General features: G+C 29.4%; 3 protein-coding genes across 3 annotated transcripts; 1 reads left to right on the forward strand and 2 right to left on the reverse strand.

Moving 5' to 3' along the window:
• Positions 1-5,695: 5,695 nt before the first annotated feature.
• LOC112801265 (uncharacterized) lies at positions 5,696-8,374 on the reverse strand. The gene is made up of 9 exons (XM_025843902.3): positions 8,233-8,374; positions 8,066-8,160; positions 7,908-7,972; positions 7,761-7,804; positions 7,341-7,418; positions 6,946-7,099; positions 6,380-6,553; positions 6,145-6,204; positions 5,696-6,056 (listed from the first exon to the last, which is right to left on the reverse strand). Exons 1-9 carry the CDS (start codon positions 8,361-8,363, stop codon positions 5,946-5,948), a joined length of 912 nt encoding a protein of 303 aa, XP_025699687.1. The 5' UTR covers positions 8,364-8,374; the 3' UTR covers positions 5,696-5,945.
• A 682-nt stretch (positions 8,375-9,056) lies between these two features.
• LOC112801264 (uncharacterized) lies at positions 9,057-10,941 on the forward strand. The gene has a single exon (XM_025843901.3). The coding sequence runs from the start codon at positions 9,057-9,059 to the stop codon at positions 10,104-10,106; it is 1,050 nt and encodes a 349-aa protein (XP_025699686.1). The 3' UTR covers positions 10,107-10,941.
• Positions 10,430-10,873, reverse strand: LOC112801266 (ferredoxin C 1, chloroplastic). Its single transcript, XM_025843903.3, has one exon. The coding sequence runs from the start codon at positions 10,871-10,873 to the stop codon at positions 10,430-10,432; it is 444 nt and encodes a 147-aa protein (XP_025699688.1).
• Positions 10,942-20,189: the final 9,248 nt, after the last annotated feature.

Consider the following 20,189-nt stretch of genomic DNA (forward strand, 5'->3'; position numbering starts at 1 on the left):
TTACTACTTTTTATAAATAAAAAACTCAAAAAATTTACTTTTAAACCTTTCTAAACGAACCTTTAATGCCGCTAGAATTCAAGTAAGTCTTATACCGCTTGGATTGTAACAGCCATATCAATATACATCTCTCGCGTTTACTGACTCTAAACTTTGTGATGGATGGCATTTTCATTTCCAAAATGCTAAACTGCATTATTTATAAGTGTCACATTTTAACGGTGAAATTCATGTATGTCGATCAAAGATAGGCTTTTTTATTCATATAAAAAGTTTCAATATTCAAGAAAAGAAATTAAATTCTTGAAACTTATATACTCTAATTTTGCATGCATATATATGGCAAGATTATTTTAATGGCATACAGCCCCCTCACACTCACACATACACATATGGATTTGTTTAATAACAATGCTTTTCTTTAGGAAAAAAAAGGAAAAGAAAAAAAATTAAAGGGGATAGATGTTGTGAGGGTGATGATAAACGTTTTGCATAATAAAGTATCACGGTGGTTGATGTATGAACTGGAAATTGGACTTAAGTGGCGCATGAAACAACTGATGATGATGGATGACCAAAATTGTCAAATTGATATCAGTTTAATGTTTTAAATTGAAAAAAAAAAGAAAAAAGAAGAAGAAAACACTTTTGACTTTATTTGGGGGGACTCAAGTGAAGTGCAGAGGCAAAAGAGGTGTGTTCTAAACCAACCGTTAGAAAAGAAAGCACGTTATACGTTCTATTATTAGAGCCCACCCCAATACTCTTTTTCCCTTTTAACTGTAATTTGTGTTTATGTGTTCACATTTCAGTGAGCAAGTGATCGATCTCCTTCCATGGACCCCGCCGCCTCCCTTTTTCTTTTTCTGCTTTATCCATAAACGGACACATTAAAACAATGATAATATTTGTTATTGTTAAGGTGAAAACTTACGTATAGTTATTTATAAGTGAAGTTCATAGTTGAGAAGCGTTAAATAAAAATTTAATTAAATATGTTAAATAACAGTTCTCAACTAAATTTTATATATGTGAGTTGTTATTTATCGTTGATGATAGCTAACTAGAGTTAATTCACCTACACTAATCAACTACTACTATATCACAGTTCCTAGGAGTTGTTGGGTTTAGTTTTACCTTTCAAGAGACGAAGACAATATTGAACATAAAACAAGAATGAAAAATAAAAAAAAGTCAGACATTGCAAGAGCAATTAATTGGAACACAACAAATAGATATTACATAATCAAATTAAATGAATCATGGGACTGCGAGGCAGATCAGAGCATGAAAGGGAAATCTGAGGAAGCTGTTATTATCGAAGTTCCGTTTTGTATGTGGTACCACAATTTCTTTAATTTGTTTCAACTTTAAGTGCAGCTTTTTATTCATTTGACCACCCCCTATTCAATGCTCTACACTCTTCACCCTCCGATCCTCCATTTCTTAATCCTTCTTCGTTGCTTCTCCGTGCGCTTCTTCTTTCCACCCTGACACACCCACCATTTTCTTCCCATTGTCCACTAGTACTAGTACTCTTACACTTGTACTCTTAATAATAATTAGAAAACATAGTGACGACAAACATGTTGATTTACTAATGAACAAAAAAGGCATGATTGGGCTTAATAAGCTTCCACGTTAACCCACTTCTTAATGAACTACAAAAAACATGAGTCAATGGGTATTTGGACTGATAATCGAGCCCAAATGGTTATATATGTAAGCCCAAATTGTTATATGGATTCACTCCAAACTAATTGGTAATTACCGGAGATTAATAGTTTCTTACGCCATCAATATTAATATAATTAATTAAATTGAAATAGTTAAATTAAATTACCGAATATATAATATACCCATATAGGTTTAGTTTTATTCTATTAAGTTGTATTTTGATCCGTTTGAAAAGTTTTAAAAATTATTTTGAGTTTTTGAGTTATGAAAAATAATAATATTAATATCTGGTGTAATTTTTAAAATTAAATTGTGGCTTTTTAAAAAGCTATTTAAGTGCTTATAGAAAAGTTAAAAAAAATGACTTCTCTAATAATAATTTTTTTTATCATATTTCTTTTAAAATAAGCACTTTTAAAACTAAAAAATCAAACACAAAATAACTTATTTATAAGTTACTTTTAATCTAAGCATTTATTGTTTAAGCTATTTTTTAAAATAATTTTTTTTTTACCAAAGATAGAGAGATTCAAACCTGTAACCTATTTAATGAGTATGAAGAGACTATGTCATTTAAGCTATAGCTCATTAACTTTACAAAAAAAAAAATTTGGATTTCCCACAGTATCCTTTGGCCCGACAGACCAAAAACTAATCCGTCGCAGTACTTTTCAAAAGAAATTTAATTAAATTGTTTATCCAAACTGAACACAATATATGACATAATAAAAAAATTATAATTCAATAATTAAAGAAATGTACTTAAAAAAATATATATTGAAGATATGAGATATCTCATATTGACTAGTGATGTGTGTTCCTTAGCATGATAATTGGAGCATACCAACCATTTTAACATCCTTAGATTCAGTGAAGAGCAAGAAAGAGAGAAAAAAGGTACATGGATGGGAGTGACGTGTCAAATCTGAGTCAGCCAAAGAATAGCTCCACAAAATGTGTCTACTCTTGGAAGGCACCCTAGTGGAACAGGTGGACAAATAGGGTTGTGAAGCTTCTCAGAGACTCCTAAAAAGGGAGATTGTACTTGCTTGAAATGCAAGAGGGGAGAAGAGGATCCAATCCAATCCATGTGTCAATTAGGAAATAGGAAACCTTCCTAGTTTGTGCAACATATGCGCCAAATGATGGTGAAAACATAAGACTTTGTCTTCAGCCAGAAGCCACTCTTTAGGTAAAGGAGGAAAATGGATGCCAAGAGAAGCTTCTTTTCTTTTTTGTTTTTTAAAGTGTGAGAGGCAGAGCTCATTGGTGGAGTGCTTTCTTCTTCTACTATAAGGATTAAAAGCTTTGAAAGTGACAATGTACCAGCAACAAATGTGAGTTTCATGAGATTGTCAAAGTGTCCCAAAACATTAAAGGTAAATCAATTTATCTATCTCCACCCTTGTTTAAGCAAAGGGTATTATTATAGAGGTTATTCCTCTCATTTGCATGAGCCACACACCCTCTTCACCAAATGGGGTGGCTCCACTCCCTCTTCTCTCCACTCAAGAAGCTTTGGTTCAGGATGCATTCCACCACTCAAAACAAGGGTACGCTATCCATTTTCACTTTCCATATCTGCATTATTATCCATGTTTTCACATTCTTTTTTGCATAATAAGTTGCTATTATTGAAACACTCAATGAGATGCAGCATATTCTTCTATGCAGCAACAAAATGCATAGCTGTATTCATCTGAATTCTGGAAAAGTCTTTCTCAAATCTCAACACACTTAGCTGCATGTGTGTACTTCTTAATTCCCATTTCCTCAAACATTTTTGGTGAACATTATTATTATTTCAGGAAGAGGGATATACATTCTGTATGAAGATGTGAAATCTTGCCCCTATGAAGACGTGCACGTCCTCTGGTCAATACTGGTGGAATCAAATTCAGCTTCTTTGCCATCCAAAAAATAAAGGCTATGAACAAAACGGAACTTAGAAGAGGATCGTAATAATAATGTACATAAAGTATTTATCAATGTTCATACACACTCTTTTCTTTCTTTTCTTTTACTTTTTTTTTCCATCTTTTATAAAGCATTCTAATTTCTAAGTGCTTATCAACAGTCCAACACTTGTTTTTTTCTCGCATATTTTTAATGGTGCATAAACTTTGAGGGTGGGTAAGAGGAATTGAATTCCTCTCTCTTTACTTTAAAAGAAAAAGATCATCAATAAGTTTTCTTTTTAATTTTATTTATTGGTAAGCTGTCTACGTGGAACAGTTGAGATGGTCATTTGTTCCTTCATTTCCCATTTTTCCCTATTAAAGTTGACTTATGAAAGCCAAGGAATGGATAGCACAACTAAAATATTAAATATATATTTTACAAGAACAACTGTGTACAAAGTTGTGTTGAACTTGGAATAAACTGATAATAAAAGAAGGCAGATACTGAAAAGTGTTCTATTCATTCTACAATAAGTTGTGATTAATTAAATGTAGAATGCAATATTCTTCTAGACAGAAACTTATATCCGTACGAAAGTTTATTTTATTTTTTTAAATAAAACATAGAATGGAAAACTAATGGGGATCAAACTCATCTAGCTAGCCTTAATAACCAAAAAAGGGGAGGACAACATTTATTTCCAACACTTGTTTTGAATCAAATCCATTGTGGGCACTGATAAACCTGGAAACACCAATACCTGAATCTAGGACTGGTTTTATATTTTAAGCAGAAATATTCCGCATGCCCGTGCTTAAGAATGAAAGGTCATTGGCGAGCCAAATTCTTAAGTGCTTAAAGAGTAAGATAATATCCTTGTTCTAATCTATTAATTACATCAACATTATAGGTTTATCTTTTTTCAATTTAAATTTTAAAAATTAATAAAATGAAAATTAATCTCAAAATGTTCCACATGATTTTTTTTTTCCGACGGTATCCCCCAACCCGACAGACTAAGGACTAATCCGTCGCGGATCTGAGCTCCATTTAAGGATCTGCCGCTGGCCAATGGGTTGCTGCATGCACAAGATAGGAGTCGAACCTCCAATACTTGTTTAAGCGGACGAATGAACTGACCACTCAACCAACCCAGTTAGTTAAATGTTCCACATGATTGAAAAGGAACAAAATAAATGGCGCATAATAAGAGCATTCATTTGTTCGTAGAGCACACAAAAAATTCTCCATTGACCTCGCTAACTCAATACATTACAAGTTCTTTTCAAAATTTCAATACTTAACATAGGATTGGCAGATTTAGTTCACAAGAATAAAATAGTAGGGCTATGGCACCATAACAGGCATAACTTAACTTTTAAGATTTTTTGGGAGGGGGGGAGAGAGAGAGAAAAAAGAACATTAATGTACTTGAGGATTCAGCCGTGCATTATGGAATTCACACATGCATATATTCAACCCTATTATTAAGTGTTAGGTTGGAGAGGTCGTCATCCACAATCTACAATTATATCAATATACAATTATATCAATATAATATAAGTTGACAATGGTGTTCGACCGAGTTTAAGAATTGTCCCATATTAGCAATTTATGTGTTATGTTACATTAGATGAAAATATGGAAACAAGCTCCTTTTTTAATGTGATAAGGATCGATAGAAAACTATGCCAGGGCAAGGGAAGAAAGGAATATCTAGAACAAGACGAACATAATGAAAAAAATAAGCATAAACTCTCTTATCGAAACACTAATCAAAAGTTAAATACACTGCAATGACTGGCCAAAATACAAAATCTTCAGTGACAAGACATCTCTATAGATGAGAAGGTAATATATTGAGGGATTTTTATATTCATTCATGAATAATGATTGATTCATGGGCTAATTTAGCTTATCGAAAATGGGCTTCCTCATTCATTCAATCATGCAACAAAATGTGATGAAATGCCTTCATTGCCAAATGACAAAAAAAAAAAAATACTGGAGCAACCGGACTTCTTCGCATCTAAATAATTGATTTAGCAGCATATTGAGAAATCAAACTGACACTATGGACTAATATAAAGGGTAATATAGGATTGCAATTTAGAGATTATCAAGTAAATGCTGGCTTAGAAGTTTTTATCACTTTTAACAGCTTGGCACGGCATTCTCAAATGCCAGTTTCAGTTATTTTATTAAACACATTACATAACACTGGCTAAATTTTCCATTCAAATCAGAAGAATCATCTTCATTCTTGACCAGCAAGGATGCTGAAAATGTAAATGCAACAATTGCTAGGTATATATTTCAATAGAAGCTGTCATATACACTACAAATACATGACAGATCTTACAGGATTATAAAGCTGATGAAGAGGGGAGTTCAGTGACACTTTGTAGCCATTCTCTAAAATAGGCCTGACAATCGACCTCCGCTGGTGAGAGAGCAGCAAGGGGAGTCACAGTAATCTAAAAAGAATGAAATTGCTTTCTATGTCAGCCACAATTTGTATTCAACAAATGTGATATATAGTTATATTTATTATTATATACTTACATATCCTTCCTGTAGAGATTTGTGATCTGTATCCTCATGATCAAGTACATAGCCTCTTACCTAAAATAGTTAAAATCTTAAGAGTATTACATCATGTTCAAGAACAACACTAAGGTGTGTAGAACTTGTAACAACGGGAGGAGTTCATCAAGTGGTATTTGATGATAACCTACCACAAGTGAATAGCAAGAGTTTGAAGTAAATAAAAAGAGAGAAAAGAATGAAAAGAACCCACCTCTCTCGCAAACAAAAGTTGTTCTGATGATACAGATGATGTGCAAGTATCCTTAGGTGTTTCTGTATCTATATTGGTCATATCAGATGACATTTTTCGTTCTTCTGTCTCAGAGGTGACCTGCTTCCATCCCATTCTTACAATACTATTACCCTGCTTAGTCAGCTTGTAACCCTTTTCAGAGGCACAAAACACAAATTAGTTATTAGTGATTCTATGATAGAAGTTTAATAAAATATTGGTCCATATAATATCAATTTTAGTATAGGTTCCTATAATTTCTTATCATATATAGGTTCTGATCATTCATGGATCAAAATCAAGATAAATTATACTACAGAGTCCAATCCTTTATGAAAATAGGGACAATTTCTATCAGCAACTACATAACTAAAAACCTAAAAGTGCTAAAATAATAAGGACCATACTTAATTGTAGGGACAACAAACCAAATTTGTGATACTATAGAAAAATATAACTTTCTAGAAAAATAAGACTAGCAGAGTATAACATGTTAACCATTTGTCGCATATGAAACATATATTGCAAAGATTGTCATAACAAACCTTATGATTAGCAGCATTGTTTGGCACATCTATATTCAAGAAACATCTTTGAGGGAAGCTTTGGTTCTTTATCTCAACCAGTACAGCACTTATGATAGGTATGCATGCTTGTGCAGCAAGAGTGAAGTCATGTACATTACTCTTTCCCTTAACCCTGCCCGTACCACAGACTCCAAATGATCAAATGAAAAGTTGTTGCTCATTTTAGTAGGACATAGAAGTTAAAACATAGATTATTGGAATAGCTCATAATATGCTTGACCCTTAATAATATTACGTTTAGACATTGATTCTGCAGCTCGTTACAATTATAAGCTAACAAAATGGTTGCAAACTTCACCTAGAAATAAATATCCAGGATAAATAAAGCAATTTAGCCATAGAAGCGTACATACCAGTCATATGAAACAGAGATAGCAGGTATACCATTGAAAAAAGCCTCGCGAGCTCCTGCTACAGTGCCCGAGTAAACACTAGAAAGGGAAATACTTAGTACAGCCATGGGAAAAACACTTTCTTAACGGAGTTAAAAACTCCTGAAGCAACAATAGTTGTTATCTAAGTTTCTTTGCAAATTATAATTTTGTGCATCTCAAATTGCAGGGAGTTAATGATCATATGGAGTAAATTACATCTACTAGGCATCTTTCAGTTAGATCAATTGCAATCAAATGGAAAATGCCAATTTTAAGAAGGGATTTGAAAACTGCCTCCGAGTCATCCTCACTTGGTTGGCAAAGATGAATGATTTGCAGCTGAGAGCCCATTAGATTGAATAAAAGTGTGCAGTTTGGGAAGAGAAGAGTGTTACATACATGTGATAGCCACAGTTGCTACCCTTGTTTATGCCACTGACTACCTGTGTAAATGGATACAATAAAGAAAAATATGGACGATGATGATAGCTTACAATTTACAAACAACAACAAAGGTCTGAAATGAGAAGGGAGAGGGTGACCAACCAGATCAGGTACCGTAGGAAAGAGTGCTTTTGAAATTCCGAGCGAAGTACAATCAGCAGGAGTCCCTGCACGTTGCGTAAAGAGAGACGGTTATGAGAAGAAAGGACAGATGTGTATTCTGATTCAAAGGAAGGAATAAAGGAACGGAATATTGGAACCGGAGACGGCGAAGGCGGTGGTTCCGTCAATGTGTACTTGCTTTGCAGCTATCGGGTGGAGCCAAGTGATGCTGTGGCTAACTGCTGACTTCTCACTGCAAAATCATCATCATCTAATTCTAATTCTAAGTTAGTATGAAATGAATTGAACAATTGATTGAACGGACCTATCAGGAGCGCAAACTTGAATTTTGAAGAGATTGGTGGCGACAAGAGAGTGAACCAAAGCTCGCAAGCCAGGAGCATCGATTCCGTCGTCGTTTGTCACCAGAATCGTTGCTCGGTTATTCTCTTCCATCTCTCTTCTACTTTTAGGTTTTAGCTGCCTCCGTGTTTTTTTTTTTTTTTAACTAAGATAGGAAATTTGATTGATATGAAAATATTGGGTCCAAATATGGGCCTCATACATCAGCAATGTCTATGGGATACCCCACCAAATGAACACACAGCGGCACAGCCAAGACAAGAACCAGAACATAACTTTCCTCTTATCTTCCCCTTCTTCGAAAATCTTCGTCTAGCTTCCAAGCTTCATCAACGATCTGCATAGGGAGCTCAGCCTTGCCTTCAAACATATGAGCGTTTCTAGCTTTCCATATGTGCCACAAAAGGTAGGCTGCTTGCAGAATCATCTTTCCTCCATGTCTCTGAACTTTGAAATTTTCAGTTAAGGCCAACCACCATCTCCATGGGTTTGTGTCTTGGTTCAAGTTGGGGATCGCTTATCCAGAGTGCTGCCATATCAAAGACGACTGAGGACAATTAATCAAGCAGTGTAAGGTATTGCCTCCATTTTTTGACTTTGCACTACATCTCAGACAAAGAAAGGAAGGCGAAAGTTTGAGGTTTCACAATCTCGAGTTTCAGTTTCGCGCAATTTCTGTCCCTGCACGCCAACTGTTCGGTGTTTTGCTTCTTTGAGAGCTTTAACATTTTGGGTCGCACTATTCTCATGTAAACGGAGCCATCCACTTCTGTATCCAAAACTCCGATGATGGTGTTCTTCCTCGCAACAAGAGCTTCTTCCTTATACAACCAACGTTTTCTGTTGAGAAAATCCAGTTTCTGGTTCAAGTATCTCACCGCCATTCCCAATAAGGATGATGGCCATGGAGCTGCATCTGTGCCACCTTCTGAAAGCTCCCCTACCCTTCATCTTTCACCATTTTTATCCAATTTTGATCACCCTCCAAGTGGATATAACATAGAGCTTGTAGATGGTGATGCTTGGGGTGTCTCATCTGGTGTGGCACAAGCCTGGCCAGGAAGGCATTCAGCTAGATCAGCAGCTACTACATTTGCACACCATGGTATTGATGAACCTGTTGATTGTAACCCCTCTCGTGTTGAGGATGACATGGATTTGGAAGATATAGATAACATGAGGGTTCGTGGGAATCTGTTCTATAAGCTCGAGCGCAGTTCCAAGGAGTTTGAAGAGTATAATTTAGATTTTCAACGCAAGAAATCTTCCAAGAAGAAAGACGAAAAGAAGGAAAACACTAAGGAAGCAAAGAAAGCTAAGGAGTGTCCAAATCCAAATGTGACTTCCAATTCCAAAGATAAGCTTCCGAAAGATCATATCGCAACAAGAAGCAGAATTGTTATGGCCCGGTTGGATGAAATTAAAGATGTTTCTCCTGAGAACAAGAGGCAGAGGACTCCCACTTTTAACCAGCTTACGGGTCCTTATCATGAACCATTTTGCTTGGACATTTACATATCTAAAGGCTCTGTTCGTGCTAGCATTGTTCATAGGGTAACTAGCAAGGTTGTTGCAGTGGCACATTCCATTTCTAAGGATATGAAGTTTGACCTGGCTTCTACCAAGAACAAGACCACCTGTGCTGCTGTGGGTGCCATTCTGGCTCAGAGAGCACTGGCTGATGATATTCATGACGTGATTTACACTCCAAGAAAAGGAGAAAAGCTCGAGGGAAAGCTTCATATTGTTCTCAAGTCTATCATTGACAATGGCATTAATGTGAAGGTAAAGATCAAGCAAAGATTCAGGAGATCAATTAAACCCCATTCTACCTAGGAATATGCTAGTTCTATTAGCATTATCTATTGGACTATTGGTGGATGGATTTTAAGCATTTGGAAACTGTGAAGCGCCATTTTTTATTCCACCCTTTGTAACATGTGAACAAAGTTTAGTATTTAAATAAAACTGCACTTCAGTCTTGATCCTAGGTAAACCATAAACATCGTTTCAACATTTGACTAGAGTCAGATATATATGTTTCATGCATCAAAGAAAATGCCGAACAATTGAAATATACATTAAAGGAAGAAAACTCAATGGCATTGAAGAAAACCCATTAGCAGGATGGAATTACATCTAGAAAAGTGAAAAGTAGATTAGTCATTTGAGGTGGCCAATTGGAGGGAGAGGAGCTCATCCTCCGGGATAATCCTAATATGGCAATCGGAGCGAGGGTAGGCAGCACACAAGAGGGCATAGCCGCGGTCGACGACATCATCGCTGAGCATACCATCGCTCTGATCAACAGAGCCACTAAGAAGACGAGCAGGGCAAGTCATGCAGACACCAAGCTTGCAATCATGGGGGACATCCAAGCCAGAGTCGATTGCCTTAGAGAGTATGGTCTCATCAGGTTCCACTTCAAGATGGGTGGACTGCCCCTGATGCTCAATCAACACTTTATAGGACCGCACAATGAATGATGAGCGTGAAGCAAGGCGTGGCCGCACACTGTTGAGCTTGGTGGTGGTAGGGTGGTTTTGTTTCAGAAGAGCAAAGAATGGTTTGAGCGGAGTTGGAGTGAAGTGAAGAGCTGCCATGGTTTGCGCTTTAGACCGATGGGGCGAAGCGTGTGGTGCTGAAAAGGATAAGGCTTCTGCCTTCTGCTGCTTGTGCGCTTCTTTCCCTTTGTTAATTATATTCTATATTCTATACCCAATTTGTTTTATAATTTCACAACATTGAATAAATTTGACTATATTACATATACACTAAAATTATTTATTAAAGCCAATCATTAATATAAAATATATGTTAAAATATATTAAAAATAAATTAAATTACATATATATTTATATACATTAGTGATTAATTTTAGTAACTAATGTACGAATAATATTTTTTGTATATAATTATAGTGGTAAGAATATTGATTGATAATATATGCTGAAAACAAAATATCAGAGAAGTCACCAAAAAAGATCGGCCATCGATTTAATTATTTTTGTTGATCTCTATAATTTTATTAAATTTATAATAAATTTTTGTTTTTTTAGTTAAATCTCTTTATTGTTTTTTATTTTATAATTAAATATTTTTTAATATAAAATATGTTAAAATTAATTAAATATTTTTTTATAAATTAAAGATATTTATAATTAAAAATATAATTAAATTTTTAATCGTATATATTTTAAGAAAAATATTTTATTAATTTTAATATTTTTCATATATAGAGAATCTAATTAAAAAATTAAAAATAATATAAAAATTTAATTAAAAATATAAAAATTGAATTAAAAATTTAATAAAATTATAAGAACTAGTGTATGTTTCCGTACTTTGTATGGAATAATACATAAAATTATATTAAAAATTTTATTAAAAAATTAAATAATATATATAATAATTATTATTATAAATATTTTATAAAATTATAATTAAATCAAACTCTCAAAATTTTTAATATTAAAATGTTAAAATAATTAGTATTTGTCTTAATCAATTTGAGTTTGTTAAGTGATCATCTCACTCGTTCACTTAAACAACTATTAGGAGTTAAAATCTCGCCTTGTGTATATAGCAATGCATTGGCTAACGTTAAACTCTTAATAAATGGAGTATCAATACATAGTTAGATTTGGCAAGAGTTTCCAAATACGCGGGTACCCGACCTGTTCATACCCGGATGGAAAGACTAATAACTTGACCCAAGTTGGGACAGATTTTTCTCAAGATAGGGTATATGGTCGAGTTTAGGGTGTACCCGCCCCGAATATATACATATAAACACTTTTTAAGAATTAGGATTTGTCGCACATCACAGATGATTCATAGCTTCGGTCTATACTCTATAGTCATGCAAGATAAACTTAGTCATCCTCACTCAAAATTTTTTTCTTTTCGGTTTCTTCACAAAAAAATTGCATACCTCGCGTCATGTTGTTGCTGAATCCATCGCTGCCTACCTATTCACAACTCCCATCTTCCTTCACAGCCAGGGACGGACCCACGTTTAATATAGAGGGGCATTTGCCCCCACAATTTTTTTTAAAAAAAATTAATACTTATATACATATATACCACTTATTATATTATATTTGTCTCAAAATAAAATATAAATAGTTCTTTTGTATTTTATGTTAAAAATTTTTGTTAAACTTAACACATAATAATTATATTGTTAAATTTTATTTAGTATGAAAAATAAATAAATACATTAAAAAAAAGTGATAATTAATTATATTATATTATTTAATTAATTAATAATTAAATTAAAACTTAGTTTTCTAATTAAATACAACTTAAATTATTAGTGATTTTTTAAAAATTGTTTAAGATACAAAAATATATTATCTATGTATTAATATACTGTAATTATTTTGGTTAAAAAATTTATATATACTATAAAAATAATAATAAGTAGATTTGACAATTAAATGAGATAATAAAAAGTAAAATAATTGTTTAAAAATATATATAAAAAATAATATTTAGTCATGTTAAAAATAAAAAAAGTCCTTATAAATATTTTTTTGTTATTTTAAATATTATACTATGTGTATGAAATTATATTTTTATTATTTTAAATATTATAATAATTGTTGTGTATATATTTCTAGTTCTTATCAATATGTATTAGATAGTTCTAATTTTAAATTTTGAATATATTTAAACCAATTTAGATTGGTCAAGTGATCAACTTAATCATCCGCTTAAGTAAGTATTGAGGGTTCGAATTCTGTCTCGTATGTATAGCAAATCATTGCCAGCCAATTGTAGATTTTTAAATGAAATTCAAATTCACGACGGATTTGTCCTTAACTTGTTGAGTATTGTGGGAAGCAAAAAAAAATATCTATACCTAAATTTTATTATACTTTTGTCCCCATTACTAAATTTTTTTGGGTCCGTCACTGTTCACAGCTTATGTCATCATCGCTGCTCATCCTGTTACCATCGCTGTTGAGCCCGTCGCCACCTTTCTCCTGCCGAGTCCCTTTTCTCCAGGTAAATCTCTCTCTCTCTCTCTCTCTCTCTCTCTCTTTGTGAGTCTGTTAAATTCTTCTCTTCTTCTTACACAGACTAATCACTTAATCGCCTTCGCTATGAGCCCGGACGTTGCCGTTGTAATTTCATCTGAGTCTGTCACCGAATAAAATAAAATTTTTATTCAAGTTAAAAATAGACATGCATGAGATCATTTTTGCATGTAATCTCTGAATTTTCTCATCCGAATTTGATCTATGTGGTTGAGTATTTTAGTATGGGATCATCGTGATTTTGTTGTGACACTACTGTGATAAAAATTTCGGTAATTTCATAACTAATATATGAGATAGACCAGATTATGAAAGTAATAAGAGAAATAACATTCAAATTTGCGCGTAAAATTCATAAGAGGTTATCTCAGAAAAATATATATTTATAACCCAAGTACGTAGAAGATTGTTAGAAAATTATTATTTCTTAATATATTTATGAATAATACATATATTAATTATAATCATAAATTAAATAATTTTACATTAAATGACTTATACAACGGTGATCTCATTTATTGTCATAAATGTTGAATTAAATAAGTCATTATTACTTTTGATTTAGATAAATGAGATGAAAATCATAGATACTATTTTATTTGAGTTTTAGGGTTTATTGAGTGTCACACTCAAATATAAATAATGACTTTAGAATTTTGGTCTCCAACACATCAAATTTGCCTTCGTAGCTCTTTTCCCACAGTAAAATTAAGATTCAGCCCTATAAAAAATACATAAGATTTTAGTTGACGAAAATCAAAGAACCACAAGAGTCAAACTCTCTGATCTCAATCATACTCTCGAATAAAGAGACGCTTCCACGCTCTTAGTTATATTTTTTAATGAGTTAACATGAATGATCTTGAGGTTGAGAAATTCTAAAATTTTTAGCTAAAATAAAAATTTTATTCAATCAAATGATAATAAATAATTTTATTGAATTAAATTATATTAATGTGATCATTGGATGATAAAAAATGCTAGAAAAATAAATAAATCATATTTTAAGAGTATAGAAATATTAAATTGTCATTTCAATTTATTTTTTTAATCAACGATAATAAATATCTTAAATTAATTAAGTTTTTACAAAAATTATACACCTAAAACTATTTCATTTTTTCAAAAATCTTTTGATAATACAATGGTTCAATGAGAGGTTGACTATTGAGTATAATATTTTTAAATTCGTATTTTCAATAAAATATATACTTAGTTCTATATTCACTATTATTTATCCATCTAAATAATTCTAACATTGATAGAATATTATTTTTAGATGCAAAAAATTTAAAATATATTTATTCTATTTCAAAAATTAATATTCATATTTAACTTAGAATTCCAACAAATATGACAAAAAATATTATATTTTTTAGTTAAAAAATTAAAGTAAAATATCTATAAATATATTTTTGTACTTTAGTTTTAGATTTTTCAAAAAAAATTTGGCAAGTTAATGGAATCAAATCATATTTCTATAACATATATAAGAATGTATATTACACATAAATAAAAAAAATTAGGTATAGTAAGAAAAAATACATAAATTAAAATAAAATTTAGAAAAATAAGAACCAATAAAATATTAAAGGAAAGAAATATAAATAGAAGAGAAATAAAATTATTAGATGGAAGAGAAATAATTTAATAAATTTTATGTGTATATAAAAGAAGAATAAAAAGAAGATATACAGTGTTTTATTTAATTTAGCAAAATTTATAGGAATAAACACATAGAATAAGAGAATAAAAAATGATAATAAAAAGAAGCTAAACATCTGAATTAATATCAAAAAATAAAAAATAATAAAATAATGATAATCTATCATAATCTTAATCTTTTAATATAATTAATTAATAATAATATAATTAGTCTACCATAATAAATTTTGTTACTCACTTTAACCTTATTATTCATTTATTGTATCTAAAAAAGTATATAATGTCACACTTATTTTTTGAAAGATAAAACTCTTCAAATATACGGTATAATATATAATTTAAGAACAATAAAATAAAAATATCTAGAATTTTATAATAGTATTTAAAATTTTCAATTACGATAATACAAAGTGTTTAAATCGACCAAATGAATTCAATAGTTATCCTTTGCACATCTTATTTAAATTTGAATCTTAAAATTTACTTTTATCTTTTTTTTCTAATATCAATTATTTTTTACGAAAAATAGAGAAAAAAAATTTATTAGACAAAAAATATCCAATCAAAAAATTATTATAAGGAGATTTATAATTAGAGAAGAAAAGAATAAAAGTATTAATAATAATTAAGAAAAAGAAACGAAGCTTGTATTAAAGAATGTTAGAAAAGAAATAATAAAGTTCATGTTAATAATAATAATGGTGAGAAATGATGTTGCTATTTTAGACTTTTAATCTTCGTCTTTGGCCATCTTTTTTTCTGTTCTTTGCTTTTTTTTTTAAATTATCAAGTCATAAAAAAATAAAGAACAATTCAAGAAAACGAAAACAGTAAGATCGAAAACAGTAAGATCAATAGTAACTATACAAATCAAAATACATAGGAGAAAAATAAACTATTATACGATAGAACTAACATGAGTATATTTCATCATTAAATAAACAAATTTAATGCACAACAAAATTACATGTAAAGAGAAAAAAAAAAAGAAAAAATAGTTAAAATATCCAAAGTGATAAAAAGATTATTTTATAGAAGACTATAAAATAATAAACTTCTAACTAAATTAAATTGTACTTATTATTATTAGAAAGGGTAAGAGAGAGCAGTAGAGAAAAGGTTTGTGTGTATTCAAGTTGTGTAAAATGATACAATATAGAAGGGTATTTATAGGTGTTAAGAGAATCGAAATAATAAAGACATAATATCCTATAATAAATATTTAGATATGTTAAATAATGCTAATTGATCTATACTATATGATATCAAAACAAAAAAGAATCACCGTGCTAATATAATATTATTAATATTATATAAATCATCTTTGTATTTATTTTTCTGTACGTATATAATATTTAATTAACACATTAAAATATATATAATATTTTGTTAATACATATATAATATAAAGTGATTTAAAAATTATTTTATTAAATATTATAAATTAGAGTAATTTATAAATTATTATTAATTCGTATATAATGTATAATTAAATTTAATGAATTCAATTAGAATAAACAACAAATCTATTCTTTTTATTTCAGACTTTATAAATAAATTAATTAATTAACTAATATAACAAATTACAATTAATGTAGTAAAATTAATTAAGTAATATATATTATAATAAATTATATTAATATTTAAATATCTAATCAAATCAATTAGCTGATATAATTAAGTCATGGTAATAAATTATATTGAATGAGTTAAAATAATTAAATTAGGAAACACTCTCTGAAGCATGTCACGTCAGCTTCATCATTAAGTGCAGACATCCAATTTTTATATAATAGAATAGATAGATAGATTAACTGAGTAATTAAATCAAAAAAGTCAACATGTGACACTCTATTTTTAAGTTACCAAAAAGGGCATGGTAATAATTTCCTGTTTTGTCCTAAATTAAAAAAGGGGCAATTTACTTTATTAAAATGATTATGAAGATTATTTACTCAAATGCAATATTTTCAAATTATTTATGTGTGTGTCTTTTTTTATTATTATGTAGGTAACTACGATTTATAATTTGTACATAAATCGTTGGAGTTTGGCACATTTTACTCTTAAGAAACTTTGAACATAAACTGCGATTGGTTACTACTGTTTATACATGAAAAATGCTGGTTAAAACTATGCTTGGTCGTCACGGTTTATGAAAAAAAACTGTGAATATAAAATTCTATTGACTATCACAGTTTATGCTTAGAGTAGTATAAATACATAATTCGCGGATAGTCATCACATTGGAGCTAATAGTCTAATAGTCTAATAGTAATAATAACAATATTAACAATCTTATTCGGTAGTAGTGTAAATCTAAAGAATGAATGTTGGATTCTATATCTATTAATCTGGCATGATTGTCTTGGAAGTATATGCTTAGTTTGGTAAAATTTTTATTCATAAAAAATAATTTTTAAAAGATAATTTTTTAAAAAGTATAATATTTATATTTAGTAAATCAAATTAAAAATAACTTTTAAAATAAATATAAGCAATAATAATTATATTTGATAAAAATAATTTTTTAAATTTAAAAATACTATAAAAAACATAAATTTAAGTGTTAAATTTGAAAATTAGTTAATATATAATGTTATATTAGATTTTTAAATTTTAAAAAGTACTTGTCAACTTTAAAAAATTCCACCTTAATTGTTTTCAAAAGTACTCAAATCATTTAAAAACTGTAAATACAAGCACATTGTCTTTTTAATTTACCAAATACAAAATAAGGAGTTTGTATTGTTAAAAAGTACAAACACTTTTTTAAAAAATTTTACCAAACTAAACCTAAATATATTTGAAGCTCATTATTTAAATTTTTATTTCTTAAATCTAAATATATTAAAATTTTTAATAAAATTAAAAAATAAAAGAGACACTTATTTTAAAATAAAAGGAGAATGACAAAATAAACAAATTCAAATTCAACAAAAACTATTTATTCACCTCATTTTTAAAAAGGTAATTTAAAAACAAATCAAGTAAAACGTAAAGGTGATTTATTAAAAAAATATTTATTGACGTTTCTTGGAACTTTCCTTTCATTGATAGAAAATGTACTTAAATCAGTGGGATGGAACATCCTTACATTGGTTTAGCCAAGAAATATAAGGATAATACACAATTTAAAAAAAAAACAGTAAAATAGAGAATTTCATTATCATAATCGTAATTTAATACAATACGCATTTTATAAGATTTAAATCATAAACAAGGCATAATAAAATATGAGTAAACTTTACACCATATTTTTTTTTTCTTTTGATTTTTTTAGAGCAATGCATTAAAACAAGAAAATTCTCTTACTCACTTGCTATTGTGATAATGATCTTTTCAGCAGCTTGAATCTCATTCACATATATATAGAATTATTCTCTTCATAAATCGTGACAGCCAACAAAGGTTTATGCCATTACAAAACCCTTCATAAATAGTTGCAGGTTAAAAGGTTTTATGCTTATATTTTTGTCTTAGTAAATCGTGGTGACCTACGACGGTTTATGATTAATCTTATTCACATCTAAACCATATTTGCCTACAACGGTTTATGTTTAAATTGTAAATCATTGTTACCTATCACGGTTTACATAATAATAAAACAGGACATGTACATAAGGATATTGCAATTGTTGCAATTCAATAAAGTTTTCCCTCTTTTATTTTATTTAGCTAACTTGTCCTTAAAAAGGGTACATCTAAAACTAGTTCCATAATTTGTATGCATTAGACAGTAGACACACTATTTTTTATGAATTAATAAATTTTATTAAATAAAAGTCGAAAGATATTACAAAAAAGAATATTAAATTATTGATAAATTTTATACATATAGAACATATTAATACATACATATAAAATATTTTTTATTTATTAAAATTAATTACTATACAATATTATTTTTAATTACAAAATATAAAATAATTAAATTATTTTATATTGCTTAAAAATAATTAGATTATTTGTTAAAAAGTAAAAAATATAATAGTAATTAATTTTGTTAAAATATAGTATTATATAATATAATTTTTTTCCAAATATTTGTAAACATGTATTTTATGCAAAATATTATATATAATATTATTTTAATAAAACTAATTAATTATATAATAATATATTTTTTAATGTGAACAAAATTATTCTCTGATATTAAAATGTTGCTTTTTTATTTTTTCACACATTAAATTTTTTTTAATTTCTTTATTTATATTAAATAAAAATAAAAAATAAACTATTTGCATGATTTATTTTTATTTTTGTTTTTTACCTATATTTAAAAAAAATCAAATTGAGTCTTCTGGCTAAGTTGTACAACTGCTTCTTAGCATAATTCTAGAGTCAGAGATAGAACTAATCAACCTCTCGAGTCTCGATTACTCCATCGTCTTACTCTTGCTCTCTTGCTCTTACTGCCTCTCTCTATACGACACCAAGTTGATGATGATGATAATGATTAAGTTTGCTTGCTAGGTATAAAAATAAGAACAAGTGGAAATTGGAAAAGAAAAAGAAAAAGATGTGCAATGATTTTTTTTCAATTTTTTTTATTTTAAACAGCTAACTAACCATCCTTGAATTTCAACCTCTTCACTTTATTTCATATTTTAAGAAAAACTTTTTTATATATATGATATTTTATATTGATGAATTAAATTTAAAAAATAATATGCTAATCATTTTAATAACTTCTTAGATAAAATTATTCAAGGAATAAAATATAAAATTTTGTTAATTTATTTATTATCTTTATTAACAGATTACTTTTTAAAAAAAAGTTACCACATTAGATAAATTTGACACAAAAATAATGAAATAAAATTACAGAAATTATTTATGTTGTTGGTTTATTATTGATGTTGTGTCTGTTAGGCAGCGGTGAGATAAACTCTCTGTTTTTTGCCACAAAATTGATACTGCAATTTTAAACAACACCTGAACAAGCACCCATATTTTTGCAACACTGCTATACTGTGGATTTCGGGATGTTCATATTTTGTAATGTTTTTTTGTGTATTTCGAAAAGTTTATGTTCTGCACTTTATTCCCTTCTCTTATATAAAAAATATACCCCTCTTTCTTCTTCTCGTAATATTTTTTTTATATGACAGAATGTGAGTATTGTAGATAAAAAGTTTGGTGATTTGATAAAACAAGTTAATGAAGATGCTAATAGAATATTTTTTTAATACAAAAGTGAATTAGA

Source organism: Arachis hypogaea, chromosome 5, assembly GCF_003086295.3.
Source record: "Arachis hypogaea cultivar Tifrunner chromosome 5, arahy.Tifrunner.gnm2.J5K5, whole genome shotgun sequence".
NCBI lineage: Eukaryota > Viridiplantae > Streptophyta > Magnoliopsida > Fabales > Fabaceae > Arachis > Arachis hypogaea.